General features: G+C 39.1%; 6 protein-coding genes across 10 annotated transcripts; 1 reads left to right on the top strand and 5 right to left on the bottom strand.

The window, feature by feature from the left end:
* Positions 1-947: 947 nt before the first annotated feature.
* On the bottom strand, positions 948-6,147 carry NFXL2 (NF-X1-type zinc finger protein NFXL2). Its single transcript, XM_008235537.3, has 13 exons — positions 4,949-6,147; positions 4,716-4,829; positions 4,583-4,638; positions 4,082-4,148; positions 3,689-3,781; positions 3,234-3,319; positions 2,954-3,116; positions 2,682-2,855; positions 2,357-2,547; positions 2,072-2,153; positions 1,705-1,911; positions 1,481-1,570; positions 948-1,388 (listed from the first exon to the last, which is right to left on the bottom strand). The coding sequence occupies exons 1-13, from the start codon at positions 6,065-6,067 to the stop codon at positions 1,233-1,235; spliced, it is 2,598 nt and encodes an 865-aa protein (XP_008233759.2). The 5' UTR covers positions 6,068-6,147; the 3' UTR covers positions 948-1,232.
* Positions 6,148-6,304: 157 nt separating this feature from the next.
* On the bottom strand, positions 6,305-10,337 carry LOC103332783 (phosphoinositide phospholipase C 2-like). 2 transcript variants are annotated; one of them, XM_008235535.3, is made up of 9 exons: positions 9,889-10,337; positions 9,554-9,750; positions 9,261-9,396; positions 8,938-9,183; positions 8,628-8,851; positions 8,080-8,197; positions 7,597-7,749; positions 7,381-7,467; positions 6,305-6,920 (listed from the first exon to the last, which is right to left on the bottom strand). In XM_008235535.3, the coding sequence occupies exons 1-9, from the start codon at positions 10,210-10,212 to the stop codon at positions 6,627-6,629; spliced, it is 1,779 nt and encodes a 592-aa protein (XP_008233757.1). In that variant the 5' UTR covers positions 10,213-10,337; the 3' UTR covers positions 6,305-6,626. The 2 variants fall into 2 exon arrangements, with proteins under 2 accessions (XP_008233757.1, XP_008233758.1); XM_008235536.3 differs by having other exon boundaries at positions 8,628-8,848.
* Positions 10,338-11,851: 1,514 nt separating this feature from the next.
* On the bottom strand, positions 11,852-15,154 carry LOC103332782 (phosphoinositide phospholipase C 6-like). The gene is made up of 9 exons (XM_016794541.2): positions 14,417-15,154; positions 14,020-14,216; positions 13,795-13,930; positions 13,502-13,663; positions 13,190-13,413; positions 12,978-13,095; positions 12,671-12,823; positions 12,499-12,585; positions 11,852-12,378 (listed from the first exon to the last, which is right to left on the bottom strand). Exons 1-9 carry the CDS (start codon positions 14,747-14,749, stop codon positions 12,085-12,087), a joined length of 1,704 nt encoding a protein of 567 aa, XP_016650027.1. The 5' UTR covers positions 14,750-15,154; the 3' UTR covers positions 11,852-12,084.
* A 1,041-nt stretch (positions 15,155-16,195) lies between these two features.
* On the top strand, positions 16,196-17,990 carry LOC103332781 (peptidyl-prolyl cis-trans isomerase CYP20-1-like). Of its 4 annotated transcripts, none has more exons than XM_008235532.3 (8): positions 16,197-16,356; positions 16,469-16,531; positions 16,617-16,683; positions 16,837-16,884; positions 16,985-17,008; positions 17,117-17,299; positions 17,451-17,526; positions 17,704-17,990. In XM_008235532.3, exons 1-8 carry the CDS (start codon positions 16,285-16,287, stop codon positions 17,840-17,842), a joined length of 672 nt encoding a protein of 223 aa, XP_008233754.1. In that variant the 5' UTR covers positions 16,197-16,284; the 3' UTR covers positions 17,843-17,990. The 4 variants fall into 4 exon arrangements, with proteins under 4 accessions (XP_088908226.1, XP_008233754.1, XP_008233755.1 ...); XM_089052101.1 differs by having other exon boundaries at positions 16,345-16,363; XM_089052100.1 differs by lacking the exon at positions 16,985-17,008 and having other exon boundaries at positions 16,196-16,356.
* On the bottom strand, positions 17,955-18,891 carry ELF4 (EARLY FLOWERING-like protein (DUF1313)). Its single transcript, XM_008235530.3, has one exon. It carries the CDS (start codon positions 18,745-18,747, stop codon positions 18,355-18,357), a length of 393 nt encoding a protein of 130 aa, XP_008233752.2. The 5' UTR covers positions 18,748-18,891; the 3' UTR covers positions 17,955-18,354.
* A 2-nt stretch (positions 18,892-18,893) lies between these two features.
* Positions 18,894-21,709, bottom strand: LOC103332779 (DNA replication complex GINS protein PSF3-like). Its single transcript, XM_089052103.1, has 8 exons — positions 21,589-21,709; positions 21,335-21,404; positions 20,920-21,021; positions 20,747-20,818; positions 20,563-20,663; positions 20,132-20,224; positions 19,374-19,424; positions 18,894-19,179 (listed from the first exon to the last, which is right to left on the bottom strand). Exons 2-8 carry the CDS (start codon positions 21,359-21,361, stop codon positions 19,173-19,175), a joined length of 453 nt encoding a protein of 150 aa, XP_088908229.1. The 5' UTR covers positions 21,362-21,404; positions 21,589-21,709; the 3' UTR covers positions 18,894-19,172.
* Between the last annotated feature and the right edge of the window lie 1,043 nt (positions 21,710-22,752).

Below are 22,752 nucleotides of genomic sequence, written 5' to 3'. Positions count from 1 at the left end.
GGTTTTGGCAAAAAAAATAATTTCACTTTTGTTTTTCAAAAAGACTTTCAAATAGGTAAAGTGTTGGAATAATTTTACAAAATTTATCTCTCTTTTGTGTTTTTCCAAAGTCTCCCGCTATTTGATATGGAGTTGGAAGGAAAAAGAGGTCAAGATTTACTAACTCTCTTGGGCCTACGAGAGACCAAATGGACTGCTGGTGCCTTGAGAAGTCTTTGTTTTGATGGGGACATTCATTTGAACAAGAGAAATGGGAAGAGAGTAGCTGAGGGAGGACGGCAAATTCCAAAATTCATGTATTAATTTATTTCATACAAAAAAATAAAAAAGAATTAAGGGGAAAAGGGATTTTATAAAAAAATCAAGTTTGGAATCTCAGGGCCCAAAATAAACGTTGTTGTTGACCTCAATTCAGGTGTCATTAACCTTTCACATGATGTAAATTCTTTTTATCTTTTTGTCTATTGAGTCTCCATTGAACAAAAACAATAACAAGGTAGGAAGAAGTGGTCCAGCTACGGTAGGACCTCGTACTCATTACGTGTACATTATACTCGGATCATCATGATTCATTCGTTAGTTGGATTAACATGATCACTCAATAAATCATAATAACCCGAGTATAGCATTTTCATATGTTGGTGATTAGTACGAGATTTTATTACAGAAAAATCTTTGCTTTTGTTTCAAAAAGATGCAGAGGACCAAGTGAGGCACGTGTCGTTGGCACTGGACAGGTGTCGTTCCCAATGAGGCAACATCACGATTTCCGTTTGACACCGTCTGCGCCGTCGAATTTAAGCAATTGAAACTGCAATTTACCACATCAATCGAATCTACTGGAAATGGGAAAACTCCAGTCCTCTCTAAACCAGACGTCACGTTGAATTCAGAAACTTCTTGGGTTGAAGAACGAGTCATGGACACAATAGCATAGCAAGGGAGGATGATTAAGTGGTGTTTGACTTGGCATCTTAACTAAAGTTTATGAGTTATACAAACAAGTTGGCTACAAACAATGCCGATACTTTGGTAATTGTTGCACAAGTATATATGAAATATATGAGGTAATAAGGGGTAAAAAAGACCAAAATTTCGGGTACTATCGGGAGAAAGGATTTGGCCTGCCTTGGAGTGACCATTTTCTTAACTTTGAGGAAAAAGAATGTAGGGTGAGTACTCAAATCTGTGTTGGTGGGTAATGTATTACTCCCATGCTGGTTTATAATGGCTTAGATTCTAGGGTATCTTCCTTGTCTTTTCTCTTCAACTTCATTCATCCAATCATTGAGCCAGAGGAGAACCTTGTAGCCATAGTATGATACTGCAACTAAAAGCAACAGAAGTGTAACAAGTAGAAGAAACCGCTTCACGTTGGAAACAATTCTCTGTCAAAACAAACAGTGGTCACAGTTAGCAAGTGAATATAGAGGCAGTTCAACTTCAAAGTGCTCACTTTTACTTTCACGGAGATACGTACTTGCAGTGTCGAGATTTGTGTCACTTCTTGCACCCGTTCACGCCTTTTCTTTCGCTTTGGTCCATGCTTATCAGTATCTGGTTCCTTCACCTTCAAGACCAATTAAAATAAAAATAAAAATTGCCATTAGGATGACAGCAGCAAATCTAAAATTGCCAGTCATAATACCCGCATACATGTGGACCAGCAAAAGAAACTCTTCTGTTTGAATTTGAATATATTACCTCCACAATTTTAGGCCTACGCAACTGTAGTTCTGAATCAATAACCTTTAGTTTGCTTTTGCAATTAGAATTGCAAGGAATAAGTGCATGTCCAAATTGATTCTTAGATATATCTTTGGGATCAGAACCAGCATTCCGATAGGCTGCCTGAACATCGTGACATAACCACTCCTTTTTCAAGCTCTGGCATGCACAACGGACAGTAACCTTGCATAGAGTTAGAAATCAGGTGAGAAAACTAAATAGTACATGAACTAGTAATTTGTGCTAATAATATTCACATTCTTCTCCTTATAAACAACATGAAAAAATTCATTTAAAATCCGTCTTTCCTACTCTATTGATACAAAGTAAGAAGTATTTGTACCTTTTTAGAGCACTTCTCAGGGAATGAGCATTGACCAGGATGACAAAGCTCTGGGCACAGATGATTACAATAAGGCAACTTTCTGCACAATGAACACCAACTCTCAGCTCCTCTCTTAATTCAAAATTAAAAAATTTAAAATTTAAAAGAAGAAGCAAGAACTTGAATAATACTAAAAAGTAAATAATAAGCAGAAACCAAGATTTGTTTAGTACAATTGAGTTAAATTTCCAATAAACAAGCATGCAATACAGCAGAACAAGAGAAAGAAAGCATATACTATACCTATGACAGGGCCCTCCACATGAACGAGCTGCCATTTGCTCCTTTTCAGACAAGCTGTTATAATATATGCACTCAAAAACATGGACCATGGAACCACAGTGACATGATCGCTTTACAAGCACCTTGCAAGGGGGGCAGTCTCCAGGGTGGCATGACAAGGGACAAGGATGAGAACATGCAGGCTCCCTCTCCTGAATCAAGACATTTACAGCAATCATGTAACCCATTAGTTTTAAAAGTATCTAACAAAACTGAAGATAATATTTTAGAAAAACAACCCTAAAGAAAATCAGCAGAGCAGTCTAATATAAGGAATAAATAACACCTTCCCGCAAGGAAGATGACACTTCTCACAAGGCTCACTTCTTGCTTGCTGGACTGATGGCAAAGACTGATTCTTGAGCGGGTGACAAGTTTTGGTGCAAAAGTGATTACCACAAGGTAGAGGATTTCCACATAAGTTTTCACAGGAAAATAGTGTTTTATCTGAGCAGACCATCTGATACGAGGAACAAACAAATGATAGTGGATGAGGACATGAAGATATAACAAAGTCAAGTTTATTTGATTTGAAATGTTCTGCTAGCAAACACAAACCATTCTCTCCACCCCAATGTGCTGGCCAACACATGACCTCCAAACATGTTCTGGGCAAGGAGGGCATGGAGAACCAGGAGTACATTCACTCTGATGAAGGGACTTCTTCTTCTTTGGTTTCAATGTAAATTCTGGATTCGGAGGAGGTCTAGGACCATGACACCTGAAAATTAACAAAAAATGAATTACGGAAAAATAGTGGTACAGAGGAGAGGATAATGGAGCTACACACCAGAGGATGGCTTAAAATAACAACAGTGCACTGAAAAATCCTGCAAACCTTAGCTTGCACTTGTGACCACATGGGTATTCTTCTTCACAAAGTACTCTACATGGGGGGCAAGCTCCATAATGGCATTTGTGTGGCTGGGGAAAGAACAAAAATGATTGTTATTACCATAGCTTGAGATACATTGTTAAATGGGTTAACATTTTTCTTGTCTCTAATAAATTAAAAAAAAAAAAAAAGGAAATACCAAAGAGAAAAGATACACAAATGTTGGGAGAAGTAAATATAACTAAAACCAGCCCTCCAACTACAGTCCAAGGTATCTATCACTTGAACATTCATAACAGTTGAATGTTAGGAAAGTACAGACATGATAATGGTCACGCCATTAGTTTCAACCACCTAGATGCATTTTTGGGAATAAATCTAAGACACTCTTGTAAAGCTCTTAAGTAAATCATAACAACAATATTTGAGATAAACTAAGCCAAAGTAACCACTAGTACCTTGCGATTTTTTCCATGCCTGCATAAAAGAGTAATAGGACATGGCTTAGGACATCTGGGAGGCTTTTGATCCATCTCAATACCACAAGGAACCTGAATCAAAATCCATTAAGCAGGGGACAAATACATCTTCCGACCAATTTGGCAAAGCTACTTAGAAGTAGTAAATTTCATTATGCAACAAGCTACCAACCGGGTCTGTTTTTCTAAATCATAGAAACCAAGACAAACTAAGTAAAAGAAATGAGAAAAGAACAAAAAGTACGAACGCTTTTGCAGCGGTCACAATCAAGGCCACCATTAGTACATATGTTATATATCCTGATGAAATATTCAGAATTACCATCTAAGTACAAAGATGAACTAAAGAATCAGCAATGAGAAAACTCGCACCTCAAAGTGTGTCTCGCCGCATAAACATGCAATCGTCACCATCACTGGGCAAGGAGCGCAAGCACCTCTGCAGGAACAAAACTCTACTTCAGAAGTTCACAAACTAAAAGCTTTTCTTTTTTAGCTAGGGCTTCAAACTATTCACTTATTTTTCCTCTAATACAAGTAGACTTTTCATAGAAACACGTAAGTTTAAGAATGCAATGCCAGACTTGTCATATTGATTTCAATTTCTCATAAGTTTAAGAAACACTTAAGTTGTGTGCGTTATTTTGATCTAAATGGGGTGTACTACCATGATAAGCTGATTAAAATACAGATTGAGACTAATAGCAAGAAATGACACACCAGTTTTAAAGCCAAGAGAAGTTCATAAGCTGAAAAAACAGGGTTCCTATAATAATGAACAGAATGTACCAGCACTTTTCCCTTGAATTTTGTCCTTTCAACTAATGGACTACAGGCCATAATCTTGCACAGCCATGTGATAGGGTAACATACCTATGGCATGGAGATGGGCACTTGTGGTTCTTACATCGAAGCTTTCTGCCACAAACCTAATAGTTCAAAAATCAATACAATACAAATTATTTGTAGACCTAAAATAAGAAAGCAGAATGAGAGAGAGAGAAACCTCCGAGCACGGTGGGCAGTCCCCATCACAGCAGCGACGCTTGCAAGCATGGCGCCCACAATCCCTTTGTCTCTGGCACTTCCTTTCGCATGTCAAATCTTGATGGCAAGGAACCTATTCTAGATCCAATTGCACTATCTTTTAGTGATTTTATAAATAAATAAAAAAGAACTGAAATAATCCCTCTATAATCCAAAGACATCTAATTTTGAGCAAAATAGCAGACATCATACCTCCTTCTTCAAGCTCCCGCACCGGCATGACTTGATGACAACTGTTCTGCAAGTCACAATGCACTGTCCACGATGACACCTCTCCGGGCACCTATGGTAGCCACAACTAAGCATCTTACTACAAGTTGCACCACACAAAGGCACAGAGGCTTTGCAAGACAATCCTTCATGTACTGTCTTCCCACAGGGGCATGTCCTCTTCCCCTGAAATGGGCATGGTCCGCAATCCTCCGAATGACAGCCTTTACTACACTTATGTTGCCCACACCCAAGAACCTTTTCACATGGCTCCTCACACCTAAAATCAAGCCTTTCACAACACTCCCTCTCCTCCTCTCTCTTCCCACATTGGCACCGGTACACTGCCCGAACCGGGCATGGCGGGCAGGGCCCCTGATGGCAAATCTCCGAGCAGCAGTGGACCCTACAAGCCAACAACTTCTTACAAACATTGTTACATGAGAAATTCTTAAACCCACATCGCCGAACGTCCTGCACAGACCCACAAAAGCATCGAGCTTTTACGAGTTTTGGACAGGACGGGCAGGGACCCGGGTGGCACAGAAGCAAGCAATGGTGGCCGCAGCTGTGATTCAGAGGCCTATTGCAGACCTCACCGCACGAGTGGGGCAAAACCCACGGGTCATCGCTAGGTGGGTTCTCGAGTTTTCCACAGAAACAGAAATAAGTCTTGGGAATTTGGGATTGGGGGTACTCTACCCTACATTTGGGACAGTTCCAGAGGGATACCTCGGCCGCTTTCTGAGCAGAAATGGGAAGGCGCGTGGAAGCCCGTAAGGCGGACAAATCGGAGGCCTGGCGCGCCCAACTCTGGATGCAAATGAGGTGGAAGACGGAGAAACAGACGGAGGTGCAAGACCAGATCGGGTGGGCGGGTCGGATCCGCTCCAGGCATATGAGGCATGAAAGAGCGCCGGAGGACGATGAGGTCAGGAAAGATTGGATCTTGGAAAGGTCGGTGTTGGTGGCTGATGATCGGCCGGTGAATTCCAAGTATGATCGGAAAATGGAGTCCGAGAGGTCCGAGTGGCGGACGGGTTCGGATCCGGAATGGCTCCGGTCGGAGTCGGTGTCGGAGTCCGAGTGGGGTGAGGACATTTTGGGAATTTCGGTATGAAGCAGTTATCTACTCCGGTTTCGCAGAGCGCGGCAGATTCAGAGTCTGTTAAGAATTTGAGCGCCACGTAGTTGGGAGTCTCTATTATTCGGATTCGGAATTTGGTGCATCCGTTTATGGGCCAGTGAGCCTCAAAATAATGAAGCCCATTCAACATTTGGGCGGGCCCATGAAGTCCAACTAGCCCATTTACCTAGAATAACTAATAAATTATCAAATAATGCAAAAGATTTCAAATTTTATTGTGAAGTACAAACTGTTCTCTTCTCAATTACTTCAATCTTACAAATTTATACACTTCCAGACACACAACGTATATATAAATCACACAGAGAGAACTAAATGCATAACCATATACATACAAGCTCACAAACAAAATTTACACACAATGTAACACAGCAAAAGGCTTTACATTATTGTAGCGTGTTCTTCTCTGTTCTCTGCTATCACAACGTCCACGAAACTGGTTTCAAACAAATTCGAAGTGCATTAGAAGCTTTATGGATTTGTACTTATCTCCCTTAGGGCTACGTAAGGGTTTCACACAAATTCGAAGTGCATTAGAAGCTTTACGGATTTGTACTTTTCTCCCTTACGGCTATGTAAGGGGACTGCTCGAATCCCTTTTCTTAGCTCCGACACCGGTAGGCACGTTTGACCTCCAAAGTCATCTTTTTCTGACATGTCATACTCGTGAACTTCAATACGAAGCACGGCGAGTTCTGGAACAGTTAATGGGAATTCAAATTCCTCATCCCAAGCTGGAATCCAGTCGTCCTCTAGGGTCTTTGTCTTCTTCATCACACTATCAGCAGCAACTCCAGCAATCCCTACCTGAATGTATAAATAAAATCATCACATTGTCAATTCCTTGGTATACATGATTCAGAAATTTTCAAAAACACTAGTATAACTATGAAGCATCCAGACAAAAGCCAAAAGACTGGGAATGGGAAGTGGTCAAAGATGTGGGTGAACGAACCCACGAGACAACAACAAAGTGCACAAACGATCAAGTTCCCAAGTATGACAACAGAAATGAAGGCATCAGTGGGTTAGTTTGTATTGGCCTGGTGCTGTTGCTGGGTAGCGTGTTTTCTGTGGTTTAAGGCATCTTCTTTTGGCTGATTCTGCCATATTTTCCTTTTTCTCAGGGTTTCTTCCTCTTTTTTTTCCTTAAATAATTCTAATTTACCCCAAAAGAAAAAACATAAACAAAGGCATTCATATCAAAAGTCAAATCAGAGAACAGGTAGCCACATGAATTAAAATGATGTTGTAGTCTTCAACTTACCCTTGCATAAAAATCGGGGGGCGAATATGCGTCAAAGTGTGTGTGCTTGAAATCATAATACCATCCTTCTCCCACATATACTTTTACCTTTTCAAGGGAAAATGAAAGAATAACCATTAGTTATGAGATAGAACAAAATGAAGAAATGAACATTATAGCAACAAGAAGCTTAAGAATTACTGACAAAAGTCTGAAACCTAGCAATAAAGCACTCACCTTCAAAGTTGTTTTAACAGGTAACTTATATTTAGGATCGAAGACCTCATTATGTGGACCAGTCTTCAACAGAAAATCCGGTTTTTTCACATAGCCGCACCCACCATTGGCTCTAAACATTCCTTGCATCACCCACAGTGATCTTCCATATCCCTGTCACAGGGAAACCCATTCAAAGCAATTGCAAGAGGTAAACTTCTGGGAAAAAAAAAATTCTTGCAAAACCTGAGTGATCTTGCCCTGATTCTAAAACCAACACTAGGAGCAACAAAACACACCAAAATAGCATAAGCCTAAGTGCCACATATTACTCTTAAAGTCATAATGCAACTCCTCAGAACTTCACCTGATTGACGGTTATTGACACAAGTTCACTCCAAAAGGAGAATAAAAAAACAATATTAATTATATAGCAGAATGGAAAATAAATAAGCACTACCAATATGGAAAACTGGACTTTTAAAATGAATAAAAAATCATTACCTGCATATTAAATGCAACCATTTGGGCCCCATGAGACCACCCAATCATTGGGTTGTAGTTTGATGAGTCAACGCGTATGCCCTTTGGGTACACCCTCAGAATATTCCTCTGGGTAAATCTATATGAAACCAATCATCAGAATGGAAATTTGATCTAGTATTGGATAAATGCTTTTGTTATCAAAAGGTTTTTGTTTCTTTCTTTAGCTAGAGTACAGACAGAGCGAATTTTCTTTTTTATGGGATGTCTGAGTGATGGTTGTTTTAGGGATGAGGATTCTGTCTTCAGTTTCTAGTTCACAGCTATGTTTGTCTACACACAATTACTAAACAAATTGAATTAGTGCTAATTTATCTAAAGGTTTAAGTAAATAGGTTGGGATAAGGTTAACTGGTACTTAACAACACTTGAAATAACACGACACAATTTTCGCCCTAGTGCTACATTTCTATTGTAGTAAAAAATAGTGGTATGTAATTGCCATGCCATAGATGGGAAGAAATTTAAGAGATCCCTTTACTAGTTCACAAAAGATTTGGATCAAATACCTGACAATTTCCTTTGCGTAAACTTCTGATGCCTTTTCAAGCTGTTGCTCACTTAAGCTAAGACGCCGCACTTTATCAGGATCTACTTTGAGACACTCCACCAATCCACCTTTGGGTTTCCCAGCATGAATGGCAATTAAACGCTTATATTCGGGTGCTACATGTTGTGGGGACTTATCATTATCTTCCTCACCGTTGCTATCGTCTTCATCCAATTCATCCTGCTAAAAAAACAACTGAAGTAAAACAAAAAACCAAAAATTGGCACATTGAATCAGCAAAGCAGCAAGTTCGCAAAAAATCACCACACCTTGTCATCTGCCACAATTGCACCTTTGTGATCCGGTACTTCTTGACCCCAAGCTTCCTCATCAACTTGGGTTTTTCCGCTCTTCGGATCATTTTCACTTTTCACAGCATCTTTTGCCTCGAGATATTCCTGAGGTGGTTTGGTCGATATAATAATCCTTTTCTTTAGTGATTCTGGGGATGGAAATTCTTTCAGGCACTCTGAGCCAGGTGAAAACAGCATGTCTCCAAATGTTTGAGTAACCAACTAAAAATTGGTGACAACACAGTAAATATCAGAACATGAGAGCTTAAAATCCTAATAAGGAAATCACAAATACCCACCTGAGCGACTTTAGCTTGAAGATCAGGGGTAAGATGGTCTTCTAAAGTTATTACAACAGGGTATTCAGATGCAACAAAGGCATGTTCCTTAATAGACTTCAAACACTTGATAAGTTGCACTGGTGTAGTCAATGTCCTATAATAAAACAAACCCAGTTTCTTCTCAATTTGGTACCAACAAGAAAACATACCTATACTATACAAGGCACTATTACATTACCATTTTTAACAAATTTGTCCAAATGGGTACCAACATTACAGCAAAAGATTGCAAATTTCATAAGCATACATACCCTCCATGAAGTACATCCACATCATCCTTTGTGGAATTAGGCCAAATATCCAACTCAATCACCCTCACTCCTCTATGAAGCGCTTGTATGATAGGAACATCACTGCAGTCACTGCTCAGCTGGTTCCCAGTCAGATATGAATTGTGCCCTGTGTGTATGAAATAATGCGACAGAGGCGCGCTCATATCATGATGAACCTAATCACAAATGAAATAAACAAAAACTAAAACTAAAAATTCATAACAAAAACAAAACAAAATGAACTAAATTGAGAAGAAGAACAAGAACAAAAAAATTCGATAAAAAATGAAAGATGAAAATGTAAGGAGAGGTACCCCAACGGAGGGCGAGAGAGGGGGGTTGATGTCGCTGAAGAGGTACTTGAAGAAGGTTTCGAGATTGAGAACCTTGCGGTGGAAGATGCTGAGGTGCTTGAGCTCGCGGAGGCAATGGTCGATGGTAGCCTGAGCTTCCTCCTTGGTGGCCTTCTCTTCTTTCTGGACTTCGGTCAAGAACCTATGGAGGTGATCGACCGTCATTACGTCATTCTCCGAGTACTGATCGAACAAGGCCTTGATCTCCGGCGGTGCTTCCGATATGGCGAGCTTGAACCGTCGCTGGAAGCAGAAACACACTCTATAGGTGGTCTGTTTGGACATGGGGATCGGCTCGTTCGGGATCGGAATCCGGAAGCGGAGGATTTGGGGATGCGTCGGTCTGTCCTGTCCTGTCCGGTGTTTGATTGTTTAATTGGTTCCGGGAACGAGAAATTGGATGGGAGAGTGTAGTAATTCCAGAACAGTGGTGGGGAATCGAGTGGGGCCCAGACCCCAGACAGTTGGGTTAACTTTTACTTTACACCTGGCTGATGATAATTGTTATTAATTTTGATTAATGAGATAAGGTGTAGCTTTGCCATATTCAGCTTCAAATAAAATGGATAAACTTAGCATATTTTTTTACCCCAACCAAAAAAAAAAAAAAACACTTAGCATATTTTATGATTAACAAGTCTCTTGGGCTACACCTATATTTGTTTTTCCTATTCTGCCTTTGAGAAGAACATGCTCAATTTCCCTATTTATAAATGTCTATAAACATTCTCATATAAAAAAAAAGTCTGTAAAATTTTTTATTTTTGTGTTTCATTTCATATGAAACTTAATTGATGGAGAACATTTATTCTTAACTTACCCAATGTAGAAAGAATATTGCATAATTTTCAATTAATTATTATAATACAAAGAGTGAACATTTAGAGTATCTCCAACAGCCACTTCAACAACTTTTAAATTTTAAAATATGTGAGCCACATCATAAAAATTATCTCCAACATCTCTTCAACCTCACTCATCAAAGCTGCAACATCTTTCTCTCTTCAGGACTAGTAACTTGACTTTGGCTATTCAAACATTTAATTTAATTTTGCAAAAACAAAACCTACCTTGAAAATGTTAAAAACATGCATTTTTTCTTTTTATATAATAAATACATAGACATTTTTCACATGTTTTTATTTTATTATTATTATTATTATTATCAACATATTGTATTAATTGAATTGAAGAGTTTATTAGAGCAAAAATTATTCAAGTAGCAAATAAGGTTTTTCAAATTGCCACGTAAATCAATAACCTTCAATTTAAAAAGTTTTATTTATTACTACTGTTTGAGATGCTTTTACCATTTATTTTTTTTGGTTAACCAATTAAATATATATATATTTTTAAGGATGATTGGATCCAAGAAGCAATATAGATAAGATATTCCTTATTAGTTGGCAACGTGTTTGGTGAGGCTTGCAATGTTCAATTATTAATTAGTGAAAAAATTAAATGGTAATAAATCAACACCCATTAATAGTGGTGTAGTGGTACCATGAAGGCCCCATCCCAGCTATCAAATAGGACCACGTCGGATCATTCAGAAAGAAAATGACAACCACCAACATCTCCATGGATGGACATGGATGGATCTATTGAGTCTTTGACTTTTTGAATCTTGGAATGGAAATGCATTAACTTGGACGACCCCGCATAATTTACTGACATCTTCATGTCGGCATCTTTTCTTTTCCAATTCTTTTTTCCTTTTTTAGTGCTTAATCTTGATCATTTTGTTAAGGGTTAAGTGACACCGATAATTCACATTTGCTTAGGTATTAAAGAATCTCAACTCGTAAGGAGCTTATTTTAAAGTGGTTAAAAACAGTTACTCATGCATCTGAAATCATGTATTCGAATTCCTCCTCCCTATTATCGCTTGGATAACTAATCTCAACTATGTAGTAAGGGAAGATTAAAAGTTAATGCGTATTATAAAGGTGATCCCACTGGCAAAACTCATGAGTCATGATGAGTCAATGTCATGGCTTCAATACAAGGCAAAGCTAAAACATAATCAACACTCTCACTGACTAGTAATTACACATGGACCTGCATACAGCTGATGTTGTTGAAGCCACAACAAAAATTTAAACAGAGATGCAGGGGGGAAGTGCCTTTATCCTGAAGTATTAGGCAGATCTAAGTTCACACAAACTGAAACCGCATTAGAAGCTTTACAGATTTGAATTTCTCTCCCTTCTTATCATAAAGGGGCACTGCCCTAATCCCTGGCTTTAGCTCGGAGACGGGCAAACAGTTTTGCCCGCCAAAGTCATCTTTCTCAGACCTGTCATACTCTCGAACTTCGATTCGAAGTATGGCAAGCTCTGGAATGGTTAGAGGGAATGTAAACTCTTCATCCCAAACAGGTATCCATTCATCCTCAATTATCTTTGTTTTTTGCTTGCCACAATCAGCTGGCACTCCAACAATATAAACCTGCCATAAACCCCAACACAAGACTTTCAGTTGGCTTGGCACACACCAGTGGATTAGCTTCCAATTTGAACATTCAAAGAAACATAAAATTAGCTTAATGCAAAACAAAATTGATCTGACCTTTGTATAAAAGTCTGGTGGGGAGAAGGAATCAAAGTGTGTTCGGCTAAAATCCAAGTGCCATCCAGTTCCCATGTATACTTTTACCTGTCAAATAACATCCCTGTTCTGAGACCATTGCAAAACTGCCAAAAATGAACTTCACTTTTTAAGTTAAAGAAAATATGCTCACCTTCAATGTCTTTTTCACTGTCAAGGTCTTTTTAGGATCAAAAACCTCATCATTTGGACCCTTGTGCATCAAAAAGTCAGGCTTTTTTACATAACCACATCCTCCATTGGCTCTAAACATCCCATGCATCAACCAATTGTATTTGTCATTTCCCTGTTAAAGAATTTTTGACATGTTAGCAGGTTTCTATATATCTGTCAAATATAGAATTATATTATTTTAGAAAACAAATAATCCCTTTATTTGGACCTTGAAACCTTGAACTTGCAGCTAACCTCTGACCAAACAAAAAATACTTGAAACTAACCTGCATATTAAATGCAACCATTTGAGCTCCATGCATCCACCCAACATGTGGTTTGTAATTCCCGGAGGTGAATCGAGTTCCTTTCGGGTACACCCTTAGAATATTCTTACTTGTGAACCTAGAGAACATAGCACAACAGCAAGTTACAGAATCATTAAGCAGTAGAACAACACAGATATTGATGGGATGAGTTAACTTTGTGCAGGTACTACCTTAGGACATCAGTTCCGTGATCCTCAGCAGCCTTTTCAAGTTTCTGTTCGCTCAAACTAAGACGTCGAACTTTATCACCAACAGCAAGAGCATCCTTCAATTCACCCGAAGGTTTTCCAGCATGAATTGTTATAAGACGTTTGTACTCAGGTGCTGATTGTTGGAATGATTTGGCTTCAGCTGCATTGGCCTTGTCAATAGCTGGCTCACCATCACTCCCACTCTGTGGCCAGTATAAGAAGTCATGTGAAGAAGCCAACCCAGAAACCAAATTGGGAGATAAACTAATTGCATTGCATTTCTCAGCTGACCTTTTCATCTTCTTCAGATGAATCCTTTGACCCACTGCCTTCTTTTGGTGGTTTTGTTGAGATAATAATTCGATTTTTTAAAGATTCAGGTGATGGGAACTCTACCATCTGGTCTTCTGCCTCCGGATAATACAGCGTGTCTCCAAATGTTTGCATAACCATCTACATTGTGCAAAATCATAAATTCGAGGTCACAAAGAAGAGAATGCAAAATTTAACTAAAATTGTAAACCTTTATAGACAAGATTTGAATAGACCATAAGTAGATTATGCAAGAACTAATGGAAGCTAACCTCTGCAACTTTGGCCTGAAGCTTGGGAGTAAGGTGGTCTTCGAAAGTTATAACGACGGGGTATGGAGATTTAACAAAAGCATGCTCTTTTATGGACTTCAAGCATTTGACCAATGTCACAGGAGTGGTCAAGGTCCTGCAGTGCACAGAATTTATTTAACCAGAACACCAATTAAAATGAGATGGATTTTGTAATGAGCTGAGCTAGTGGTTAAGTATAAGTACCTTCCATGAAGAACTTGAACATCATCTTTGGCAGAATTTGGCCATAAATCAAGTTCAATAACTTTGACACCTTTTTCCAATGCCTTGATGATTGGGACATCACTACAGTCACTACTAAGTTGATTCCCAGTAAGGTAGGAATTGTGCCCTGTGTATATGAAGTAATGTGATATTGGAGCAGTCATGTCATGGTGTATCTGCAATCACATATACATTTGTCAACAACAAACCTAATATAATGCTAATGTGGTGGTCCCTCTAACAAACGCGGCTGCCAAATGTTTTCTTACCAGACTTATGTTATTAGACTACTATGCTCCAAACACAACATTTTTTATCGTGTTTTTGGAGTGGCAACATCAAAACAAAATAAAAATGGGTGCGAGTTTGTGTCTACCTGTTTTTTCATGGGTTCTTCTAGACACAGGAAATTGAAGAAATCCTCAAGGGTGAGGCCCCGCACGTGCTGGTGGTGGTGGGCGGCCTCGCCAGGGTGGCTTCTCGAGAACTCCTGGAGTATGCGGTGGGCGTCGGAGAGGGTGACGGCGTCAGCCGGCTCGCCCTGGTGCTCCACCAGAAAGCTCCGGAACTGGTCCACGGACATGAGGTCCCCATCCTGCGCGAACTTGGAGAAGATTGCCTTGACGTCGGGCGGTGGGCCTCCCTCGCTCGCCTTGAACTTCCTGTTGAAGCACTTGAACATCTTGTAGTTGTAGCTGCTATCCCCCATTGCCTTCTCAATCTGTTTGCTCTGCTTTCGATTTCGATTCGATCTTCTTCTCGGTTTCTTTTTGTAGCGTTTTTTCAAGTGCTGGGTCGTTGGATCTTCTCGGGATTGGATTGGATGAGAAAATAAGAGAAACAGGGGAGTAACAGAGACAATGAAACGATGAAGGAAGGGGGAGAGAGGGAGTGCCTAGAATTCAGGTCGATCGCTGGACGTTAACAACCAATCAACTCCTCTAACTCCAAAAACTTCTTCCGTTTCAAATTAGTATACTATTTTATTTTTAAGTTTCTAGGGGAGAGCCCATTTCAATTTACGTGTCCAAGAAATAAAAAGACAAAAGAGCTACGACTTAACGAGGTTGTTGTCTTCTTTCCAGTTCCTTCAATGACTTTTCTTTTCTTTTTTTTGGTCTGGACCACGTGGTGTTTCTGGATGGACCCCAATTATAGATGACATTTTTAAGCTTTAAATATAACACAGATTATTTCTTGCTCACACCGAGTCGGCGTAAGGAGTAAAGTACTGGTTAAAGTAGTGATTCCATACGAGAGTAGAGATCGAACCCTTGACATTCTCTTAAGGAATAAGAATGCCGAATCATTCACACCAACCATCTTGGTTAATGACTTTTCTTTTTCAGTCACATTATTTTACACTCTTCTTTTTCTTTTCTTTTTTGATAGATATAAATAAGTATGAATGCTCAACTGTTGCCTTGCCTGTTGGTGAGAGTAATTGAATATATTTTAGTAATGGAGTAGGCGGGCAGGCATACAATTAAGATTGATACAAGACAGATCTGCCTGCGGCTGCCAAGACTTTTGGATCAACGAAGAGGCAGGATCTGAACCATGAAAAAGTTCGATAAAGACAAAACTCGGTCTTAAATCCACTTGGCATAATCGGAAGCATGTAAGAGATAGCTAGCATGTCCCAGTCCCACGTGCAAAACAAGGAAATACGACACCTTATCTGTCCACTGTACTGAATAGGTAACATCTCACCCGCCCTGTTTAGGGCAACTTAAGTAATAATTAGGGTTATTTTTCTTTCGCCTAATAATTAGTTAACATTGCTGCTTCCTTTTACATTTGTGTTCAAATGATTTAGTGTTGATATATGTATCAATTGAAAGGATAATTTTTTTTAATTTTTTATAAAACGATATTCTAAACTATTCTAATCTAATCTCCGAGAGTAGCTTGTAGTCGGAAGTGGTAAGTTTGAAGAGGATTGTAATTAGAAATTGAAATGTCGAAGTCTAGCAAAACGAAGAGACAAGGACCATTTATTCTGTACCCAAAAAAAGCTCAAACATAGACGAGTTACCATAGGCTTGGTTCACCGACCCAAAAGAGGACAGGCTTGGCTTAGACGTCGGGACAAGGTTTGATAGTTGGGCCCAGCTTTCAAACATACGTTAATCCAGTTGACAGGCCCACAGACACAGAGATACAATCGCGGACTCACAAGCGGAGCGTACAAGTCTACCAATGCAGTGAACCAGTGGACTTGGAAAGAGGAAGCAGAGAGAGATGACCACCAGAAGAAGGTTGGTTTTGGCAGCAGCTGTTTTGTGGGTTTTGCTGCTCTTCGGCATCTTATTTGTATGTGGTAGAAACTCCAACGCTATTTGTTGTTATTTTTTGCAATCTTATTTTCTCTTCAAGATACATATTCTCTAAATTGTTTTACGATTGTCTTGTGATTTGATTTCAGACTCGATTTGGCGACGATGGGGCTCTGCACGAGCCAAAAATTGGCAAAAGCGAGATCCTTGAGGTGAGGATTCTTGTTCTTAACAACCAGTTTTCTGTGGAAACCAATTTCCAGAGCTTATAATATTTGGTGTTTCTATGTTTGACAGGAAGAGGATTTGGAGCAAGTGACCCACAAAGTTTACTTCGATATCGAAATCAACGGAAAACCCATTGGTATGAATTCTTCGTCAGATGAAAACCCATTGTTAATTTCTCCCACTAACTTCTAAACTTCAATTCAAAGTTGAGAATTTTGTGCTTGTGGTAGATTACTTGGCAGAGGCAATGTTGTTACCTTTATATTATTCATGTTCTATTTTGCTTCAGGTCGCATAATCATGGGTCTCTTTGGAAAAACAGTTCCTAAAACCATAGGTGGGTACCCCAGTAAAGTGCAGACAATTTTCTTATGTGTGTGTCCATTGAGATATATTATATGAAAAGAGTTGATCAAAGTTTTCTGTTTCAAATGCAGAGAATTTTCGAGCACTTTGCACGGGTAGCCAAGTAACTTTAGCTCCCTTACTGTGATATTTGATTATTTGCATGGAAGCCACTGCATTTTTTGTTGTTATTTTCAATTTTTAACGAGCCCTCGGGGTTTCAGGGGAAAAAGGAACTGGAATGAGTAGGAAGCCTCTTCACTACAAAGGAAGTGCATTTCATAGGATTATTCCCAGCTTTATGATACAGGGAGGCGATTTTACTCTTGGTGATGGACGAGGTGGAGAATCAATTTACGGCGATAGCTTTGCAGATGAAAACTTCAAACTACAGCACACTGGGCCAGGCAAGCTAAAGTCTTCCATATACCTAGATAGTTTCTTGCAAAATTTCTTCCAAAATGTTGACTTATTGGTCTTCAAGTTAAGCTAAAACCGCAAAATGTGCGAAGTGTATTCTTGCCTATCTGAATCTTAAGCTCTCTGTCTGACAAGCAGGTATTTTGTCAATGGCAAATGCCGGGCCAGACACGAATGGATCGCAATTCTTCATTACAACTGTCAAAACTAGCTGGTACGTTTCATTATTTCCATTTATGGGAACATATAATCCTAGAACTCGCAACTAGATTGATCGAGTCATATGATTACGAAGTAGGTTATGGTTCTGACAGGAATGCTTTAGCCTCCATCTTTGAATGGAATGTTTCTAACTTGAAATCCTACATTTTGCTTTGCTTTTGATTTTAAGGTTGGATGGGAGGCATGTCGTATTCGGCAAGGTGCTTTCTGGAATGGATGTTGTGTACAAAGTTGAAGAAGTAGGAGGACAGAATGGGGTGCCTAAGAGTAAGGTTGTCATTACAGACAGCGGCGAACTTCCATTGTGACTTCTTGTACTAATGTTCTTACATACAAATGATACGCGGATTCTTCTTTCTTTGAAAAGTTATTCAACATAACATATGTGTCTGTTCATGTTACACAATACTGATACGTGTATTTGCTATTATTCAAAAGGAGTCTTTGATTCAGTTACTTGGCTAAGAGTGCCTCACCTCTTCAATTACATCCTTAAAACACCACCCCAAACAACACACTAATTGCATCATTCAACAAACCAATCAATACAGCATATTATTGGTTCATTGATTTATTATTGACCAAATGGGGTAACAGACTCAAACACACACTTTTGTTTTAATACAAGTGACAGTTTAAACTAAATAATCAAATTTACGAGACTTAGGTGCAAGTCCTAACCAACCGACTTAACCCGCGCCAAACAACTCAAACACTATTATTACAACACTGCAAAAACCCTAGCTGCTTGCGACTATTGAATTCAACTCAAATTCCAAAATGATGATGGGGTTGGAGTACATTCTACTGAAAAACGACACTAGTTTGTGGGCTTGGCGTTGGCGTTGGCGTTGTCGTTGCGGTGGTGAAAGAAGGTGGAGAAATTGGAGGAGAGGTCGGAGTAAAGCGAAACGACCTTGGAGATGTTGCCGTTGATCTCTTGGATAAGACCCACGTTCTTGACCATGTTGTCGGCGACTCGAGAGCGGTGGTTGTCGTTCACCTGCTGGATCAGCGCTCGGTTCCGATCCAGTACGGCCTGTACCTCGCGGAACCTGCGGTTAAACTGGTCCCACACCTCCGCATCCTCGGCTTCCTCTTCTTCGTCGACTGAGAGTGAGCCCGAAACGCTGCGTTTAGTTGGCGTTTCTTGGTGGTTGAAGTCCATGCTCGATTCCGCTCCGGAGGAGGAATCCCGGGTGGTCATGAGCATGGAAAACGTGCGCTATTGGTCGGGTCGGACAAGGAAACAAATATCTAGCAATCAAAAATACATCACCAGGGACCGCAAAATAAATTTCATACTCTTTGTTTGCCTTAAAGATAAAATGATAAATGAATAGGTGCGTGCTAGACTAGTAATGCTAAGTGCAAATAATTAAATAATGACGTTTAATTAAAATTACAATGATCTCATTAACTTTCACCAAAATTACCAACTAGCTTTTCCAATGTAGGAAAAATTACAAATTGGGACAATGATTCAGAAAGGATGGATCAGATTAGAGGTAGAGTAGAGGGCACAGTACAACTAGTCAGTTGGCTTTCTTCCTCTTCCTCCCAAGTACAGAAGCTCTCTCGAATCGGGGGCCGCCTATCCGCCACTTCTTAAAGGCCGCCATTGACGACTGAGCTGCCTCATACACTAAAAACAATTGTGTAACCATTTTGGGTCAACATTCATATAGAAGAAGTTTGTGAGACAGTGATGAAAGATGTGATAAAACATGTAGGGTGATATAAATCTTATGATTGGTTTCTTCTTTTGTTAAGTACGACAGCAATTTTGAATGTGCTGTAAATGCTGCGTTATGTGCCTTTGCCAAGATTTTCTGATACCTGGTCCTAAATGCAGATAATAGGAATGATCCCATGTCCCTATCACCAACCCTATCCATCCAAATGATTCAAACAAAATAAAGAAAAAACTAGTTAGAATCAGTTTGTCTGGCCACAAATAGTACATGTGAACAGCACAGATTGTTGAGTGTCCAATTTACCACCCAAAAACAAGAACAGAAAATAAATCATCCAGTTGTATTTCTTTGGATTCAGACAAGAAGCATCAGTCAACACTAAATGCCCTCCTACCAGATCATAAACCACACTAGGCCAAGTCTACAAAGTGAAGGTCCAAATGTTAAACCAAGAGTGCCAAGCCAACCAATAAATGTCCAATTCTCAACGTTATACATATTGGTTTTTCTTTTTCTATTTTTGCTTTTAGCGTTTTTCTCATTCACTTTTGTGTGTCAGATATACTAAATTAATCTATTGTATGTACCTGACTTTCATAGGAGAAACTCAGGGTTTTATATCCCTTGACCAAAATTTTCAATAGCTGATGTTGGAGAAATTGAATTACTTCAGGAATAGTTTTCATTTTCAAATTGACAAAGAACAAGATCATGACAATTCACAGTGAAAAAAGTTAATCCAGAATGGGAGTCTTCTCATGTACCATTTTCTCAACCTCTACCACACTAAGGTTCATTTATATGAAATATCCACCTATTAGAAGATAACTCAAAGAAAAGCATAAAGAGAACACACCGATCAAGTTATGTATACAAGAAATGGGTAGGAGGGAGACTCACAGCGGTGCTATCTTGCATCCAAATTCATAGAAGTATAGACATCGAGATCTTAAATCCACAGATGCACCATCAGCCCCAAGTTCCAGTTTTGTTCTGACAAAAGAAGAAATCTACAAGGGTTAAATATGTAATACCAATCACTAATTTTGAACTTTGAACTTGAATCACATAAGTCACTCTTCATGTCTTCCCCAAAATCTAATACATGCCTGGGGGCTGGTAACAACTATGTTTGATCAATACCAACTAATAAATTCAATGATATGACAATTAAAACATAATATAACGCATAGAAGAAATGTCTGGATATCAGATTTCAAAGACGAAAATAATTGAAAACCGATTACCACTTGCCAGAATGAATCTCCCTGCAACACAGCCCTAAAAAATGGCCATAAATTATTTTGAAATAAACCTATACAGATCATTACCTTTGATTGAAACATGCAGGAGCCTTCATCTTTGCTACTTTTCTGAGGTGTAACTCGTGAGCAAGCCAGTAAGGCAGCTCTACCTTTGAACCGGGTTCAACCTGAAATACAGGCCCAAGAAGATATAAGAAAATATCTCCTTTGAACAAAAACCATTCACTCCAAATCCACTCTGGTCACTTACACAATGGGTTTCAGCACTAGGATCAATATCAACCCCATTTACTGCTTGCTGGAAAACAACTGGGACACGCAGCTTGGAAACAGCAAACATGTTTAGAACACAGAATTAAAATGACAAAGTAAATAAAGCAAATGGAGTTTAGATGTGAAGGATACAAAGAGACGAGAATTAACCTGTTCCTCCACAAGAATATCATCAATGTCATAGTAACTTGCCATTTTCAGAAAAGATCCCACTTGCCGTACAATGCTCCCTGCCTTCTCCAGGACAGACTCCTGCAGCAACGGATCCATGAGCCCACAAAACCCAAAATGACATATAGAATGTAAGGCTAAAATTTTGACATTCTAGTTTAATAAAAGGTATTTAAAGCGGTCTTAATTGCTTAGGATTTCCCATATTTATGTGACAGTGTTGCATTTGAAAAAATTTGGGTTTACGATGTGTAATTGGATTCTGCAGACATATCGAACCAACGGATTCAAGATTTCTTGTTTATGCCAATTCAAAATGAAGGGATACCAAATATCAACAAGTTATGAACTCTAAGAAGCATTTTGACAAACAAGTTGGAGGCAAGAAACAGACCTTATTGATTTCATAGAAGAAGCACATATAATTATTTTCTTTCTTTCTCAGGCCGAGTATAGGGTAAAGACTACTCAGAAAAAGAGATAAAACCCACAAATACCCAGTTAGTAAAACATACATATCCAAATAATCCTAACTTTAAAAGCAAGAATCAGATCAAGCGGACCAAAATATGGAACTAAAATTCTCTAAAATCCAATCTGAAATGACGATAAAGAGTTGAAATTAATTATATCGAAGTTCAGAATTACCTGAGTTCTTGTTTCCCTTTTTCTTTTTTGGGGGTGAAATCTGTGGCCGACGAGAGAGATTTAACTAAACGAAGGGAAAAAGACGATCCAAAAAATGAAATGAAATGAAAAGGAGGGAAACTCAAAAATATTGGAAGAGCCTATACATTTTAAAAATTTTGAAAGCGTACAGCCGAGCGGCTATACTGTAGCGTTTATTTTTTTATTTTAAATAGTACGACCGAGCGGCTATACTGTTGTCTTTGATCTCTCTCCCTCTTATTGGTCATGGACTCAAATCTGTTACTCTCTTTAAAACATTGGATGAGAGATGTTCTAGCTTAGTTAAAACATTGGATTCTTCAAAGCAAGAATGATTTTAGAGAAGAAAATACGATCAGGTCATATCAAAGGACAAGGCTGATGAAGATCAAGCTTTGAAAACAAAAGCTGCTCTAGAGAAAGCTGCAGTTGTGCAAGAGCGTTTTGTCAAACAAAGTAGGACAAATATTCAATTATGCTCAGATACGCTCATGTTGACTCATATTGACTCAAGTATTTTTATTCTTCTCCACTATGGAGGTATTTATATAAGTACAAAGATGTGTTAACCCTAAATAAAATAGGAAATATATCCAAATTACAATATAAAATAAATATAAATTACAATAGAAAATAAATCTCAATTATAATAGGACTAGATAAACGGGTAAGTAACCAAAATCCTAACTTAGTAAGGAACCAAAATCCTAACGAAGTAAGGACTCGCCAACACTCCTCCTCAAGTTGGGCAAATATATTTCGCATGTCCAACTTGACAAGCGAGTCGCAGAACACCATACTTGAAGAAGCATCAATTTGTAGAGAAGTCCTTTAGTCAACCACAAGTGAAACAAGTGACAAACTAAAGCAAAGTTTGCAGCAGAAACCATGTGAGTATGGCAGTAGTAAAGCAGAACACAGAAACATGTGAGCATGGCAGTAGATCGACGAACACGAAACCTGTGAGCACATCAGCAGATAAGGCGAACACGAAATCATGTGAGCACGGCAGCAGATAAGGCGAACACAGGAACCCTGTGAGTACGCAAAGATAAGGCGAACACGATAAACCTGTCAAGACGACAATAGGTAAGGCAGAACATAGAAGCCCTGTGAGCACGGCAGTAGGTAAGACATAACAAG

Source organism: Prunus mume, linkage group LG5 (genome assembly GCF_029339155.1).
Source record: "Prunus mume cultivar Tortuosa linkage group LG5, ASM2933915v1, whole genome shotgun sequence".
Taxonomy (NCBI): domain Eukaryota; kingdom Viridiplantae; phylum Streptophyta; class Magnoliopsida; order Rosales; family Rosaceae; genus Prunus; species Prunus mume.
The sequence above is the reverse complement of the archived record's forward strand: the minus strand, read 5'-3'. Positions and strand labels throughout refer to the sequence as shown.

Bases quoted from the DNA above. Each gene is read 5' to 3' on its own strand.
- LOC103332779 (XM_089052103.1), bottom strand. From the start codon at position 21,361: ATGTGCTTCTTCTATGAAATCAATAAG. The intron at 21,022-21,334 runs GTCTGTTTCTTG...CCGTTGCTGCAG, and splicing joins TCTTCTATGAAATCAATAAG to GAGTCTGTCCTGGAGAAGGC. The intron at 19,425-20,131 runs GTGAGTCTCCCT...TTGGATGGATAG, and splicing joins GGATGCAAGATAGCACCGCT to GGTTGGTGATAGGGACATGG.
- LOC103332783 (XM_008235535.3), bottom strand. From the start codon at position 10,212: ATGTCCAAACAGACCACCTATAGAGTGTGTTTCTGCTTCCAGCGACGG. The intron at 9,751-9,888 runs GTACCTCTCCTT...ATTTGTGATTAG, and splicing joins CTCTCTCGCCCTCCGTTGGG to GTTCATCATGATATGAGCGC. The intron at 8,198-8,627 runs GTATTTGATCCA...GGTTTCATATAG, and splicing joins TACGCAAAGGAAATTGTCAG to ATTTACCCAGAGGAATATTC.
- LOC103332782 (XM_016794541.2), bottom strand. From the start codon at position 14,749: ATGGGGGATAGCAGCTACAACTACAAGATGTTCAAGTGCTTCAACAGG. The intron at 14,217-14,416 runs GTAGACACAAAC...ATGTGATTGCAG, and splicing joins AAGAACCCATGAAAAAACAG to ATACACCATGACATGACTGC. The intron at 13,414-13,501 runs GTCAGCTGAGAA...TACTGGCCACAG, and splicing joins CATCTGAAGAAGATGAAAAG to AGTGGGAGTGATGGTGAGCC.
- ELF4 (XM_008235530.3), bottom strand. From the start codon at position 18,747: ATGCTCATGACCACCCGGGATTCCTCCTCCGGAGCGGAATCGAGCATG.
- LOC103332781 (XM_008235532.3), top strand. From the start codon at position 16,285: ATGACCACCAGAAGAAGGTTGGTTTTGGCAGCAGCTGTTTTGTGGGTT. The intron at 16,684-16,836 runs GTATGAATTCTT...ATTTTGCTTCAG, and splicing joins AATCAACGGAAAACCCATTG to GTCGCATAATCATGGGTCTC. The intron at 17,527-17,703 runs GTACGTTTCATT...TTTGATTTTAAG, and splicing joins ACAACTGTCAAAACTAGCTG to GTTGGATGGGAGGCATGTCG.
- NFXL2 (XM_008235537.3), bottom strand. From the start codon at position 6,067: ATGTCCTCACCCCACTCGGACTCCGACACCGACTCCGACCGGAGCCAT. The intron at 3,782-4,081 runs GTGCGAGTTTTC...ATTTTGATTCAG, and splicing joins GCGGCGAGACACACTTTGAG to GTTCCTTGTGGTATTGAGAT. The intron at 3,117-3,233 runs GTTTGCAGGATT...GTTAATTTTCAG, and splicing joins GGTCACAAGTGCAAGCTAAG to GTGTCATGGTCCTAGACCTC.